At 45.6% G+C, this 16,283-nt stretch overlaps 1 protein-coding gene across 1 annotated transcript in view; it reads left to right on the top strand.

Annotated features, from left to right (window-relative positions):
- Positions 1 to 15,973, top strand: part of BRINP1 (BMP/retinoic acid inducible neural specific 1) — a 175,074-nt gene extending 159,101 nt beyond the window's left edge. Inside the window, exon 8 of the mRNA XM_027616802.2 lies at positions 10,539 to 15,973. Coding sequence (XP_027472603.1) covers positions 10,539 to 11,679 — 1,141 coding nt within the window. The 3' untranslated portion in view covers positions 11,680 to 15,973. The remainder of the gene's footprint in view (positions 1 to 10,538) is intronic.
- Positions 15,974 to 16,283: the final 310 nt, after the last annotated feature.

Consider the following 16,283-nt stretch of genomic DNA (forward strand, 5'->3'; position numbering starts at 1 on the left):
GTGGTCTCAGCTCCAAGAGGGAGTTCTCCAAGAACAGGAGGTAGAAGCTGCAAGTCTCTTGAGATCAGAGTCTATAAACTGGGTGAATTGCTTCTGCCTTCTTGGGTTGGTCAAAAAAGTGGTAGAATCTGCCCAGATTTCAAGGGAAGGGAATATAGATCTGTCTCTGAGAGGATCTGTGAGCCACCTGGCATACATCGTGGGTTTTGTTTATTTATTTATTTATTTTTTTGCCGTGTAATAACATTTTAGTAGAAAGGAGAGGGGCGCTCTTCGGAGACCTTGTGAAGAAACATTTTGTAATACAAAATTGCCCTTTGGAACCTTTGTCAATCAAGATTGTTTAGTGTATTTATCTTAAGGTTCTGACCGCTTGCTACATGTTTCAGCTAAGGTGCATATTTTGCTATTGTTGTTTTATTTTCTTGGAAGCTGGTTCAAGGGAGAGAATGTTCCATAATATTTCATTATTTGGGCAATGTGTAGTGTGGGTATTGGAAGTGGGAAGGAAGAGGGTTCTGCCAGTTGCTGAGTATTTCAGTTATGGAATAATTCCGGGTATGTGTCCTAGAATCAGGAAAATAACTATGGGAAATAACCCCTGGACCTACTGTGAGACAGACGGAGCTAAAACTCCATTGATTACCTGACCTCCATAAACACTTATTCTGACTAGTGGACCACACTGACATTTTTGTCTCCGGGAATTAGTAACCATTCAGATCCAGTGTTCAGTAATCTTTGAGAAGTGTGAATATTTCCTTTTCCCCTATGCATATTCGCCCCAGGTATAATGGTACCTTTCTGCAGTGTATGAGGTTCTTCCTCAGGGGGACGATTCTGGCTCTGAGCATCCAGGTACTTCTTATGTGACTTCAAGCAAGGCACATAACCTGTCTGGGCTCTGTTTCCCATGGACTCGGTCTGGTCTAAGCATCATTCAGCTCCGGGATTCTGAAAATCTGTCACTCTAAACGCACAGACAGCTCTGCCTGGAGTAAATTGCTACTTTTGATAGTCCCTGACCTATTCATTTGTGTGTGTGTGTGTGTGTGTGTATGTGTTTGTGGGGGGAGGGTAGCAATTTGGTGACAAAAACCTATTCTGAGTGTGTATTAAACTGTCCTGTTACAAAAGAGGTACAAGCCCACAGATAACCCCGGGCTGGCTCAGGACAGCTGTCAGTCACAGAAGCCTGCAAGTGCCCTCACAACCATGGGGCAATGAAACTTTTAACTAAGAATGTCTTTGGCATTTCTTTTCTATTTATGGGGGTAAAAAGAAGGCAGTCTGTGAGGCAGAACCCCACAGCAACCCAAGGGTGTAGGGTCTGGGTGAGGGGCCGGGAGATGCATGCCGCCAGCTGGGTTTCACCGTGAATGATGGGCAGGGTTCGTTCTAACCAACACTACGAGGCAGATCTCCACTCGCATCCCTGTTTGTCATTCTGCATTTGTAGCAAGTAGGGCAGTTGACTCACTCAGCTGACGTAAGGCAAGAAAATAAGCATCTTCAGACCCTTTCTGTTGTTTTTAGTTTAGATTTTTTTCTTTTTCTTTTTCTTTTTTTTTCTTCCCTGGGGCTCAGAAGTGGCTTCCTGTTTGGAATAGAATCTAGAGGCTCAGAGGACTGAGTCAGAAATAGAACTAAGTTCTTACAGTATCTGTGGATGGCTCTTTCTTATCCCCCTTCAGAGCCACTTCCAATTCACCTCCCCACGTCCGCCCTCCGAGTTGGCCAGCAAGCTCACAATGGGCGAGTTAGAATCCCAGTGATGTGACGACTCACTGGTGACCTGCAGCAAGTCACGTCCCTTCCCTGAGCCGAGCTGTTCTCTCATTAAAATGAGATGCACGACCCCCTCTCAACGCCACCCACGGCACGGAAGAGCTGTAAAGATCAAATTAGAGCACCAAACAGAAGAGTTTTAGAAAGTTTAAAAGAGACATAAAAATGCAAAGGGATACTGCCTTCATAGTATAATTCTGGTTGTTTTAAAGGACAGTTTTTTAAATCAATGCTTTAGTAAAGTAGTACAGACCTGTAGGAAGTTAAAAATATCATCAGTGTATGGCTAGATGAATTTTCACGAGATGAGTTCACGCACGTCACCGGCAGCACCCAGATAAAAAATAAAAAGCACCCATTATGAGCACTGCAGAGCCTCACCTGTGTCCTCCTCTGGGCACTCCCTGCCTGCTCCCTGTGGGAGCTACTTCTCACCGCTACACGCACTGCAGCTCAGTTTTGCTTCTTTTTATACCGAATATCTACTTGAGTAGATACTTTCAGGTTTTCGAATTCGCTGAACCAATTTTCTCTCCTGCCAGTAACACGGCAGAGTCTCCCTTGCTCCACATCCTTTCCCTCATACTTAGCGGTCCCCATCTTTTTTGATTTGCATTTTTTTTAATTCTTTTAGCCATCCTGCCGAAGTGTGTATCCCATTGGAGTTTTAATTGGCATTGTCCTGAGGACTAATGAAGTGGAGTTTCGAGTTTCATGTACTTATTGGTCTTTTGAGTATCCTCTTTTATGAAGTGCCTGTTCATATTGTTTGCCTATTCTGCCTTTTGAGTATCAGATTTCTTCTTACTGCTTTGTAGTTCTTTTCTTTCTTTCTTTCTTTCTTTCTTTCTTTCTTTCTTTCTTTCTTTCTTTCTTTCTTTCTTTCTTTCTTTCTTTCTTTCTGGGACAAATCACATGTATTAAATAGTTTAATGAGTACATTGTCAAGAAAAATAAAAATTGTAATAATTGCATCTACTCTGATTTAAAGAGCAGCATAAGATGCCCCCTGACGAGCCCAGCATCCAACCAGTGTAGGAGTTACTTATACATTATAAATACAGTCTTTGACCAGAGGTTTTGCAAATATACTCTCTAACGAAGGGTTGTCTTTTTATTCTTTGACTGGTATCTTTTGATGGATGTATTTTATCTTAATATATCCCTATTAATCATTTTTTTCCTTTATAATGAGCTGCTTTAAAAAAATCTGTTTCCTCCAATATCATCATAATGTCCCCGTATGTGTTCTTCTAACGAAGCTGGTTGATGTTGGTAGTTTTGTTATTATTATTTGACTTTTCTCATTTAGATCTGTAATTCATCTGTTTATGATTTGGGGATACATAAGAGATTAAGTGTCAAGAAGAGGTTTTGTTCTTGTTGCTGTTTTTATGTCAGTATTCAACTGACCCAGTGACATTTATTGAATTCTGTCCCTGGATTTATAATCTATAATTACTTATTTCTTTTTTTTTTAAGATTTTACTTATTTATTTGACAGAGAGAGACACAGCGAGAGCAGGAACACAAGCAGGGGGAGTGGGAGAGGGAGAAGCAGGCTTCCCGCGGAGCAGGGAGCCCGATGCGGGGCTCGATCCCAGGACCCTGGGATCATGACATGAGCTGAAGGCAAACGCTTAACGACAGCCACCCAGGTGCCCCATAATTACTTATTTCAAAGGGACCATTTTCTGTGCGAGCCAGAGAAACACAATAGTTTGTTTTCAGGAGACACAGTTTGCACCTACTATGTGCTGGAGGCTTTATAAACATATCTTACCTGATTCTCAAAAGTACTGTATTATTACTCCATTCTGTAGTTGAGAAAACAGAAACTTTGGAAGGACAAACAATTAGCTGAAGGTTAAATAATGAGTAGCGGAGCTATGCTTCAATACCCAATCTTGCCTGACTCCAAACCCCATGTCTTGCCTTTTCTTCAAGCATCACGGTGACAGCATTCATTAGGACTGTGGAGGGTGAGTAACCAGAGAGACGAGGGTATTAAGCTGTAATCAACTGAGCTGTTCTAGTAACTGAGAGGAATATTTTTACCTGGAGCATTTATAAAACGCAGTGAGTTGTTCTTTGCCCTCAGGAACAATAAGAGTTAAGGGTCAGTCATAACGGTCTTGCAGTGCAAACCTCCTGGGAGCTTTGTGTTACTGATTCTAGTTCTGAAGACAAACCGTACAGTGAATGTTACCTTCCCCATTTGACGGATAAGGAAACTGAGAATCAAAGAGGTCAAGTGACTTATCCAAGGTCACATGGCAAGGTCAACTATCCAACAGCAAACAGTGGTAGAGTGGGGTCTGGGATTTCTTTAACTAGCTGACTCCCACACCTGTGATCTCTCCAGCTCCCTGCCCCACTCACTGACAGAGATGACCAGTATGGTACTTCGTGATTGGACTTAAGTCCATTAGACCCAATTAGCCCCTTTTTACTTTCTAGCCTTTGGGACTTAGCCTCTCATTCTTCTGCCTGACTATTGCCAGGAACAATAAACCGCTCTTGCAGCCCTCCACCTGGGAGCTGCCTGTGCTTTCGGCCTTTCTGGCAGCCCCAAACAGGCTTCCAGGCCCTTCCTTCACTTGTCTCCAGCACATCCATGCCCCAAAGCAAGATGCTGAATTTGAATATGCAGCTGATGGTACCTGTCCCCTCCTTCCAGACACAGAACTGTGTAATTGCAAAAATTGTCTCATGATCCTCTCCAATTAAGCTCCTGACAACCTGATTTTAAAGACTTCATCGGATTTTTACGTGGCTGTTCTCCCCATTCCTCCTTCTACCCTCCACCTCTGTCCTCTGCAAATCAGACCTATTACTTCTACCATGATTCCAAACTAGAAGGCATCTTCATCCTGGCAAGGGACTACAAAATTCTTCTTTTGGTCTTTCCTTCCTTATGGCTATGAGCCATTCACTCCATGAGGCTCTGATGTCATGTGAAGAACCCAGACAAGCAGGGAAAACAGGTTATTAAGGCAATGATAGAAACTCAATGCGGGGAATGCTTAAAAGCTAAATATTTATCCAGGGAAAATGAGGAACACAGAGTAGGTCTGATGGCCAGTATAATTCACATTAGCACATCCATCAACCAAGGTTTCCTACAGTTGAGCCCTGAACAGTTTGACACCATTGATATATTCATTTTTATCAGCACCTTGCCTTTAACATACACACACACACACACACACGTGCACACGCATGCAAGTGCACACATGCATAGTCATGCACAACACAACCAAAAACAGTGCATCATCAGAAGCCTTGAAACAACTGTTTGCCTTCTCAGTCTAGTCTACGGTCTACAGAGAGAGTGTACATTTTGTGGAGTATCATGGAATTACTCAGACACCCATTACAGTGTCAAAGAAATGCCAAGGAAGAAGCACAGGGCATAAATAAAAGAATAATTCAGAGCTCCAATTTCATTTTCTTTTCATTTCCTCTCCCCTTTTAAATAACACTCCTGGTAGGCAAATGGGAGTTATGGATTATAGTTTTCTATTTTAGCCTAGATCTGTTCTCCACCCCCCCCTGCCCCCGATCTCCTTGGCACTCCATTTGTGTGATCGTCCCTAAAATGCCACTGGCCCGGCACTGCATTCCTGTCTTAGGCAAAACCTCCAATTAAAATCAGCGGGGAGTTTGCTTGAATTAGGAATCCCAGCCTGGGCTCCCCACCCGGGTGGGTTCTGAAAGGGAGGTGTGTGTCTTTGAAGGCTCTGATGGAAAGCCCTGGGTGGCAGAGCCTCTGTCCTCCAAATGACGAGCAACTCCAGCTGTGTCACTGGAAAACCTGTCAGGTCGCCAGAAAATCCTGGCTGAGGCAAAGACAGAGGCCTGCGGGGGAGCATGGCCCGGAGCCTAGCCTCTCCTCCAGCCTGGGTTATAGAGGGTAAGGAAAGTACACCAGGGACTGGAGGGAACACTGGGTTTGGATCCAGACATCCCGAGCTCTGATCTGCTACGTCCGTGCTGTGTGACCATGGGAAAGTCACAGTCCCTCTCTGGCCTTCAATGTCCTCTCAGTAGAAGGAAAATCGCAAAAGCGTCCTATCTCAGGGGGTTGATATGAGCATAGGAGGATAACAGCCACAATGTAGAAAGCTCTCAGGAAACACTGATCCTTCACCTAGTCCCCAAAGTCTCAATGTTAAGGTCTAAACATGAGGGGGATGAGCTGAACATTTCCCAGTCTTCTTCAGGAAGGTTTTCTGCTTCTGTGGTCCACCCTGCTGCATGTGGCCCTCGGAGGAAGCCTCCCAATCAGGTTCCAGGGTTTTCCAGCTTTAAAAAATAAAAATGCTGCTTGCTGCCCTCACCTCCTTCCTCTTCTCCTCCCTCCCCTCCACACCCCTCCCTCCTCCCCGCCACACCCCCCCCCTCCCCGGTCAGAATGAATTGAAATCACATCCAACAGAAAGATGCTGATTTAGATGTATTGGAGTTCATCTTTGGCTGCAAACGGAAGAGGCTCCGGATCCCCAGGGACAGAGGAAAACATTTTAAAACTTGGTCCTCACTGCCTCGCACTGACTGCCTTGCAGTGGGACTGTGTCAGCCCTTTGTGAGACCCTCCCCTCTGGAGCCGGCCTATTAAGCCGCTCCTCTGTTGCCAGGGTTGAGGCAGGCTGTCACCAGCTAGCCTGGGAAATGGTATTTATAGATCACAGTCCCTCCTACCCCTGGTCCCCAGCCTCTCCCCGAACACTTGTCGGTGAGCTCCAATTATCTGTGAATGGAGGAGAGGGATCCTGGCAGGTCCAGAGGAAGCGAGGAATGTGATAATAGGCCCTTCACACACTCCAACTTTCAGTATTTTTCCATGATTTCAGTTTACTTCTCTGCTCGTGGCCTGTGTCCTTTTTACCACATCGTTGTAATTTCACATTACGGTTCACAGCACAAAGCGTGGCGGCGCTGGGGTTAGAGAGCGCAGAACGGGAACGTGGAGCGACTCCGTGGATCTCACTCCTCAAGGGCTCAGTGTCTTGGTCTGTGACTCAGCTGCTCCTACAGGCTGCTCGGCACAGCCTCCCGCACAAGGCCTGCGAGAGAGTGAGGGCTCCAGAGTTGTAAGCTGCCCAGTCCCTTGGCCGGTTTCGGGTGCTTTGCACGGTGGAGCATCGCCACATTTCCGAATATCCGTGATCACTACCCAACGCACTGGCTGGAGGAGGGACAAAGTGTAGGAGGTCGGTCTGGGTGAGGCAGAGTCCTCATTATTGGAAGTTGCTTGTGTCAAGAACAAACCCACAAAAACACTGGAATGAGCTTGTCTTTCTGGTGTTGCTCTTCTCCACAAAAGGAAGTATTGAAAAGCAGGAGACAGTTCGCGGAGCTTGGGAACAGGGGCTCCCGCTAGTGACATTGCCCCCCATCTCGGACACCCAGTCCCTGCTTCTCAGCAGAGGCCGAATTGCCCTCGGGTGGCCCGTCCAGCGTCCATGTTCCCTGAGCCTGTGAGTTAGGAGAAATGAAGGCTTGGCTGAGCTTCTGCATTTCTGCGCTGCCCACTCTGATTTCATTCCCTCCTCCCCTCCCTCTCCAGGCACCCGCTCCTGCCGCTGCCCCGTCTGCCCATCTAGGCCGGGCTCCACGGTCGCCCCTGTGGTCTCCAACGCCGAGGCCGGTTCTCTTCTTGTCACCCTTCCCCGTGCTCCCCCTCCCTCCTCCTTGTTCCCTTTCCTCCTGCCCCGGGCCTCGCGCCCCCTGCCCCCTCCCCCCTGCACGCGGCCTCGTTCTAAGTCCTCTGGCTCTATCATTAATGCCTTCTTTGATACAGCCCACAACCTCATGATTATTCTGAGGTCAGGAGATGCAGGTGCCACGCAGCTCACTGATGCGCCTCAGAGGGCCTCTGTCCCCAATCCCTCCTGCTCGACAGGGCTGGAATCCTAATTCGCCGCTAGCCCCTTCGCTTGTGGCAGCATCACCGGGGACTTTCATCTTTTTCTTTCCCCCAACCAAGGATTCTGAGGGCTCAGCCACAATGAGGCATTGATTCAAGGAGTGGGGGCTGCAGTGCTGACAAAGGGGCCCAATGATGAGACACGAGAAAGAGGGCGCTCGACGGGGTTATAGAATGCCTCGCAGATGGGAACAGAGGAGCTCTAAATGGGGTACTGTCCTGTCACTTGGAGAGGGAGTGACAGGGGCAAGTGTGGGCCATTTGAAAGAGGCATTTTGGAATGACGCTCTCGTCAGATGGAACCGTGCAATCAGAGACGTGTGGCGGGCCCCTGCAGCTCACAAAAATATCAGATGACTCATAGCCAATATTCAGTCAATGTTCTGGTTGGGGAGGTGGGAGCCACAGGGCTCATTATTATTCCAGCTCCGTTTCCTGAAGGCTGGGCCTGCTTCTGTTCTCCAGGCTGTAATAGGATTGGTCTCGAGAAGCAGAGGCTGGGGAGGCCGGGAGCCGTGTGGGTGGATGGTGTTGAGAACGAATACTGCAGCCCAGAGGGGAGAGAAGAGACGGCGGGGTTTGTTGCTGTTGTTGTTGTTTTCATGAAAAATACAAGGAAAATATTAATTTTGTGGTTCATTCATTCAGCAAGCATTCATTCATGCCACAGAGAGTGAGAGAGCCGTGCTGGGGGCGAGCCGCTCAGGGGAGGACGGGTCTCCCCCTCTCAGGCCTTCCAGCCTGGAGGGGAAACCGACGGGGAGAGCAGGTGTCTTCCGACCGTGTTGGGAGCGTTGCGAGGGAGGTTTCATCGCCAGAGGTGGGTGGTTCCTTGGATTTAAAAGGCAGAGCAGCTTCAAGGAGCGCGCTAATTATTCCTCCATTTTCTCTCAGCTGATAAGCCACTCGTTCAAAGCAGAGCATTCTGGGAAGCCGTGTCAATGCTATCCATTTTCAAAAGTCCCATAGAACAAAATGGTTTCCCTCGAACTCCAGGGAGATAGTGACATCCTTGAAAGTGTCTCAGTACCTTCAAAGGAATAGCTTAGTCTCTGGGATAAGAGTGCTTATTGTTATTACCTGTTTAATAATTGAGCTACCCCAGGCTCTGTGCTAAATGCTTTAAATATATCATCTCACGCGGTCCTCTCCCCCCTGCTGCTGAAGATGGGCTTTATCATGCTCATTTCAGATGCGGATACTGAGGCTCAGAGACGCAAAGTGACTAGTTCCCGGTTACAGGACTGAGCTTTGAACTCAGTTCTGCTTGGGCCAATGCACCTGCTCTTCAGGATCAGGCTCTCCTGCCCCCTGTCGCGGTGCTCGGGCTCAGCGGGTGCAAGGGATATGGTTGAGGGATTGCTGACCTCCTGCCCCAGGCAGTACGATGCAGAGGGCTTGTCTTGCCAGGTTCCTAAAACGGGGATCATAAGCCACTGCCATCGCCACCATCACTGTTGTCATCAACACGTTGTGGCCTTAAGAAAGCCTTTCTTGACTCTTGCTTGACATGGGTTTAAAAAAAAAAAAAACCAACAGCGATGAGCCAGGAGACTTCTCCACTCACTCACTGTATGGCTTTGAGTCCTTCATCTCACCTCTGAGCTTCCCTTGCCATGTCCATAAAATGGAGCTGAGAGTCCCTCTGCAGGAATAATGAGAACTAACTTTTATCGGGTCCTTAATACCAAGCAGGTTTGGGGAGAAGCCTTCACAGAAAAATTCATGCAGTCCTCACCACAGCCCTGTCTAGTAGTGACGATTAGGAAGGTGGACGAAAAGAAATGCCGGGCGCTGCCTCAGCTCCTAGGTTGGAGGAGCCGGGACTTGAAGCAGTCTCTGACTGACCTCAGGTCCCAAGCTATTTTCGGGGTGTTGTTATGAGGCTCCAGTGAGAAAATGGGAGCAGATGTGCCCTGGGCAGGGTAAAAAGTGCCAGACGCATGTGAAGGATTCTTCGTAGCATGGAAGACAGCCAAGAGATGACTCACACAGAAATGAGGAAAGATGAGAGGCTACTAAGCTGACTGCCTTCCGTATTTTTACCTGTTCTTCTGCTGCTTCTTATCTGATCTAATATCTATCTTCTTTGGAATGTTTCGGTGGCTGGAACCCCAGGGGCGGGCTCGGGTAGCGTTTATAAAAGTGTTGAGGGGGCGGGAGGGTAGGGACCTAGAGATCCGTGTTGTGAGGCAAGTTCCACTGAATTGAGAGTGTGGAGCTCGGGGGAAATGGGGGCAATAACATCTTTCTTACATGTGAGGATCAGGTAAGATCTTCAATATGGAAGCACTAGGTGATCTTTAGAGTAATATAAACTATCATTTGTTTTTGTTCAAAGTTGTTGGAGGTTATATAACCTCGTGGGAGGAAATCTGGGAAGAAGGTTGAAACATGTGATGCAGGTTAAACATATGAACCCCTAAGTTCTTCTCTGTGGCTGATTTCCAAAGTCTGCTGCGATCTGGCAGGGGTGTTTTGAGTTTGGACACTCTAATTTCCTGGATCAGACTCCTTTGGGGCTACTGTATAAGGGAATCCTGGAGCTGGAAGGACCCCAGAGAACACTTACTCCAACCTCTTGCCTTTACAGGTGTGGGCACTGAATGCTAGAAGGGCATACAGTGTCCTATAGCTGGTCTGTGGCATGACAAGGAACGACAGCGTAGTTCTTATCACTTCTGTCCGGTGCCCTCACTGTTACTGTCCTACCCAGGCCTTTCAGGCCCTGGGCAGCTGCACTTTGCATGATGGGTTAGGTCGCCCTAAGCAGCCCAGCCCTGGTGGCTAACAGTGTCTGTTTTCCTTCTCTCCCCAGGACAATTCAGCAGTGGCTTGCAAGGGTCCAGTCGCTTCTCTACTGCAATGAGAACGGGTTTTGGGGAACCTTCCTGGAGAGCCAGAGGAGCTGCGTGTGCCACGGTAGCACCACGCTGTGCCAGCGCCCCATCCCCTGCATCATAGGGGGGAACAACAGCTGCGCCATGTGCAGCCTGGCCAACATCTCGCTCTGTGGCTCCTGCAACAAGGGCTACAAGCTGTACCGAGGCCGCTGTGAACCACAGAACGTGGACTCAGAGCGAAGTGAGCAGTTCATCAGCTTCGAGACCGACCTGGACTTCCAGGACCTGGAGCTCAAGTATCTGTTGCAAAAGATGGACTCGCGCCTCTACGTCCACACCACCTTCATCAGCAACGAGATCCGCCTCGACACCTTCTTCGATCCCCGGTGGCGCAAGCGCATGTCCCTCACACTCAAGAGCAACAAGAACCGCATGGACTTCATCCACATGGTGATCGGCATGTCCATGCGCATCTGCCAGATGCGCAACAGCAGCCTGGACCCCATGTTCTTTGTCTATGTCAACCCCTTCAGCGGGAGCCACTCGGAGGGCTGGAACATGCCCTTCGGGGAGTTTGGCTACCCACGTTGGGAGAAGGTTCGTCTCCAAAACAGCCAGTGCTACAACTGGACTCTCTTGCTGGGCAATCGGTGGAAAACATTTTTCGAGACGGTCCACATCTACCTACGTAGTCGGACTCGGCTACCTACCCTACTGCGTAACGAGACTGGCCAGGGCCCCGTGGACCTGTCCGACCCCTCCAAGAGGCAGTTCTACATCAAGATCTCAGATGTGCAGGTGTTCGGGTACAGCCTGCGGTTCAACGCCGACCTCCTTCGCAGCGCCGTGCAGCAGGTCAACCAGTCCTACACACAAGGTGGTCAGTTCTATTCCTCTTCGTCCGTGATGCTCCTCTTGTTGGATATTCGGGACCGAATTAATCGCCTGGCCCCTCCTGTGGCCCCGGGGAAGCCCCAGCTGGACTTGTTCTCCTGTATGCTCAAGCACCGCCTGAAACTGACCAACAGCGAGATCATCCGGGTGAACCACGCCTTGGACCTCTACAACACCGAGATCCTCAAACAGTCGGACCAGATGACAGCCAAACTCTGTTAACCTGGGGCTCCTCGCCATGGGCTTTCCCTTTTGTTGTACAAACATAACAGAACAAAGCAAAGCAAAACAGAACAAAACAAAACACAAATTTGTAAAATGTAATTAATATTCAAAGAAAAGGAGGAAGAGTCTTCATTCGTTGGAAACGAAAACGTTCTAGCAACTGTATAAAACCGTTGGGCATGTTTGTTATTTCTATAATCTGTCATGAAGAAGGGTCTCAGCCTTTGGAGGAGCTTGGAGGGGTTTCTTCTTAGGCCTCAGGTGCTGTATTGTGGGAGGAGAAGAGGAGAGCATATGCAATGAATTGCCAAGATCTCTGCTGTGCAGGTGCTAAGATTAAACACTAAAAAGAAAGAGAGATATATGTAATGTACAACCGACACTGCCATTTTTCCTTGTGGGAGGAAATGGACATAGATAAAGATATTTCTTGGGTTATGATTTCTTCCCTCTTTATGCCTAATTCCTTGTGGTTCTTTTGACTCATTCTTGCACAGGGGTGGGGATGCGATGACCATGCTGTCTTACCCGTTCTGAATAAACCGAAGCTAGTTGAAGCTGGACAGTAGGGAGGCTCGAGGGGGAGACACAGATACATCATCACAGGGTGTTAAAACAATAAGGACCCTCAGATATCAGCTGTCACACTCCTTGATTTAGTTTGTGAAATAGGCATGGAGAGAAAATGGCATGCCCGTGGCCACATATAGTTACTGCCTGAATAAGGATTTGAACTCTGCCTTCTGACCCTCTTGGCAGTGCTCCTTCTTCTCAAACACACTGGCCACTTTGTGGTTTCTCCTCCAGCTACACTGCCAAGGGATGAAATATTTTTTAGTCTCAGGTTGTTTTGATAGCTTTTTCTCTTTTATTTGAAAAACCCCTTTCACCTACTTTCTCCAAAAAGACATGGTCTCAGATTTCCTAGAAGTGCTTTGCATATTATAATTTTGTTTAAATAAAAATCATTAACCACAATAAACTAAAATGGGGTAAGTTCTAACATTGCATTGCTCTGCCAGGCAGACTTCTGCAAGTAAGTATGGGAAAAAAATGATCCTTTGATTCACTCAGAACACACACACACACACACACACGCACGCACGCACACACACACGCACACACACACATATGCACACACACACACAAATTATAACCCTGCCGTTTCTTTGGCATCTATGAACGTGAGAGGCCTTGTTTTGGGACTTGGTAGTTAAATTGAAAGGAGAAACTCAAGAAAGAAAACTCATTTCAGAGAACTCCTGTAGAGGATTTGGGCAGATACCACTTCTTAGGCTTCAGGATCTCTACGTTTATCTTTTTGGTGAGGTGGTACTTGCTAGAGGTGAGGTGCTTCTGAACATCCAAATCTTCATTTCTATAGTCAGAGAAACAGGATTACAAATTTCAGGGTCAGAAGAGGAAATGGAATTCCTCTGGTCTAAACTTATGCCCAGTGCAAATCTCCTTACCATCTTAGGGAGATCAACCGCTATTTACCGGCTTGACCATTCCAGCGACAGGAAGCTAATTAGCTCAGTCTTCCACGTTCCTTGAATTCCTCTTTTGCTGAAAGGGAACAATAATGTTCATTCCATTTTGTGTTATAAAACAGATCTGGTTATTAGATAGTTCTTCTATTCCTTGGCCAGCTTTTGCATACCTTCCATTCACTGGTCCCAGTTCTGGAATGTGCATTTCTCTCTCAAGTTAATGCCATCCTGGATACAATACAAAGTCCTATCTCAGGGGTTGCCAGAGTCTGTGATAATATGACTCAAAGAGAACACCATCCCTAATCTAGTTTAGAAGTAGAGAAGTAAAGAATTACCTAGTGTGTGTTTATGGATGTGTGCATGTGTTGGGGGTGAGGTGGAAGAATAAGTCTTTTTTTTTTTTCTTCTGTAGCAGTAAATTCCAACTTTAATGTTCCAATTTTTAGCACGAATTAGGATACATTCTGATACCAACTTTAACACTAACTTGCATTTCACATGAACATAGTTTTTTGGTCCTCAGCTTTTGAGGATTCAGTGTTCATTTAGACCGGAAATCCTTTCATGCCAGAGATCACATAGCAGCTATTCATCAAGCACAAGATTTTGCAGAAGGTCAGCAAATCATCAAACATCTCTTCAATGCCTATTAGATGAATGGGGCATGTCAGAGAAACAAAAATTTGTAAGGACATGGTCTATACTTTTGTGCCACTCACAAATTAATGAAAATACAGACATATGAACCAAATTGAAAAAATAAACAATAATTACAGTACACCATGATGAGTGCTATCATGGGGTCAGGCACACAGAGGGGAGCCCTGGAGAAGTTATTTTCTCTGTTAATGGGGTTGGCCAAAGCTTTATATGGGCATGTTTATTCTGAGTGTCGAAGTGAATCAGTTGGGCAAATAGCAAGAAGCAGAAGGGCCAAAGGAATAGAAAATGCAAAACCACAAAGGTATAAATGTGCGTGGTATATTTGAGGGTCAGTTAAAGCTTTAAAATTGTGACTTTAAATGGTAAGCCTACCAAGAGCAGTGAGAATTTTAACTCTGTAGGAGAAGTTGAAATAATTACCCATGATCTTCATGACCTGCTAAATGAATTTAAGACTGACCACCTCTCAGTGGCCTCTCTTCCTTTTTCCTTTCATCTCTACCTTCCAAGCACTTCAAAGACTCATGCTAAATGAACCCCTATACTTGCATTTTACAGATCACCAGGCAATCTTCAGAGGCATTGTGCTGCCTAATCCTTATCACAATTCAGTCAGGGCCTTCCACCTGAGTTCTTTCCCAGACTTCACCAGTTGTACGTGCAGGAAAATCCTCTTCCCCTCACCTTGAAAATACTAACCTCATCACTTCATATTACAAAGAGAATACAGTAATGTCCAATGATTGGAAAGGTCAGGGAAATAGAGAAATTTTCAAGGAGAGAGAAAGATTCAGACATCAAAATATTTATTCAAAGGCAAAAGAAAAATATTTTGCTATATAAAAGGACACAAAGTTCTGTGGATTTTCCAATGTCTCCTGCTTGGGTCTGGCCCTTTGAGCTAACAAGTTTCCTCTCCAGCTGGGAGGAAGAGAAGCCTGAAGCCTTCAAGTGAGATTTTAATTCAATTAGTGTCTTACCAATTTGATGCAGCAACCAAGGACCTATGGTGTCTGATTAATATGCTGATGCTAAGGCAAAAGAGTGAACAGAATGCCCATTTGGATAAGGCCTGGCAGCAAAGCGTGGCATTGCCATGGAAACTGCAGAAAGCCATTAATTAGCTATCAAATAAAATCATTGGAAAATTCTGGACCCTGGCATATCTGCCCCCTTCAAAGTGGAGGGCAAGAAGAGGTCATTCTAACAGCAAGGCTCCCTTCAATGATTAAAATCATAGTTGCACAGAGACTGCATGTTACCAAGTGGAAGAAAGATTGGGAAGTAAAACAAATGGACACAATGAAAGAAAAGAGGCTTTGGGATTATTCAAATCCAAGAATATAATTTTAAATGTAAAAGTATCTTGTTGGGTTTCCTCTGCTGATAAAGTTATCTCGATGACAAACATTTTCTCCTAGTTTCTGTTCTGTGGAAAGAAAGTGAGAACAATATGGATCCACTACATGCTGATAAGTGATCGGGGAAGGGATCATAGAGTCAGAGGGTATGGAGTGATTAACCCATAAAATAATAGATACAGATGGTATAAAGTTCAAATTTTTAAAAAATTAAAATTAAAAAACTAAATTAAAAAGAAGGCAGAAAAGGAGAAAAAGAACCATTAAAATAGCTGGACACATAGACATAATAACAAAACTTACTATACAGATAATCACAATAAATGTAATTGGATAAAACTGGTGAGTAGAAAGACAGAGGTGGTCAGACTACGCATTATAAGTTAAAAAAAGTAAAGGGAAAGAAGGTTTCAAAATAAAAGGATAAAAATATGCTAGACAAATATTAACTAAAAAGAAGCTGATGCAGCTCTGTTAATAACAGTCAAAAAGACTTTAAGGCAAAATACATTTTTAGTGTTGAAGAAGGTCAGTTTAGCAAAGAAAGTGAGATGAGAAAGGACACAGAACCATAGACTCTGAATGCTAAAGGGATCATTAAAGAACTGTAAAATTTCAACCTTTAGAGATGAGGAATTATACCCAAAGTTATTCTACAAGTTTTCAACAATAACCATGATTACAGTTCCCTCTCCATTAGCACTAAATGAAAGGTTGTCTAGAACAATCTCTATCCAAGACAAGAATCAAGAATTAGCCCCATGACATTTAAACTAATAAGATATACAAACTCACACATATGTTCTTTTTGATAGATATACACATATATGTTATATACTATAACATATAGTATATGTATTATAATATACTATTATATTACATTATAATATATATTTTTTCTTAAGTCACCAGCATCTTATATATGGGATCAACTCAAATTGAGGATCAATTCAAATCCTTGGATGGTTACAAGGAGCTCAGGTTGAGTGCAGATCACTCTCTTCCTGGAAACAGTGTTAGTGGTTTCAGCCCTGTCAACCCTAAGAACTTAGAAGCTCTCCTTTCTCAATACCCCTTCTCT

This window comes from Zalophus californianus, chromosome 13 (assembly GCF_009762305.2).
Source record: "Zalophus californianus isolate mZalCal1 chromosome 13, mZalCal1.pri.v2, whole genome shotgun sequence".
In the NCBI taxonomy this organism is placed as follows: domain Eukaryota; kingdom Metazoa; phylum Chordata; class Mammalia; order Carnivora; family Otariidae; genus Zalophus; species Zalophus californianus.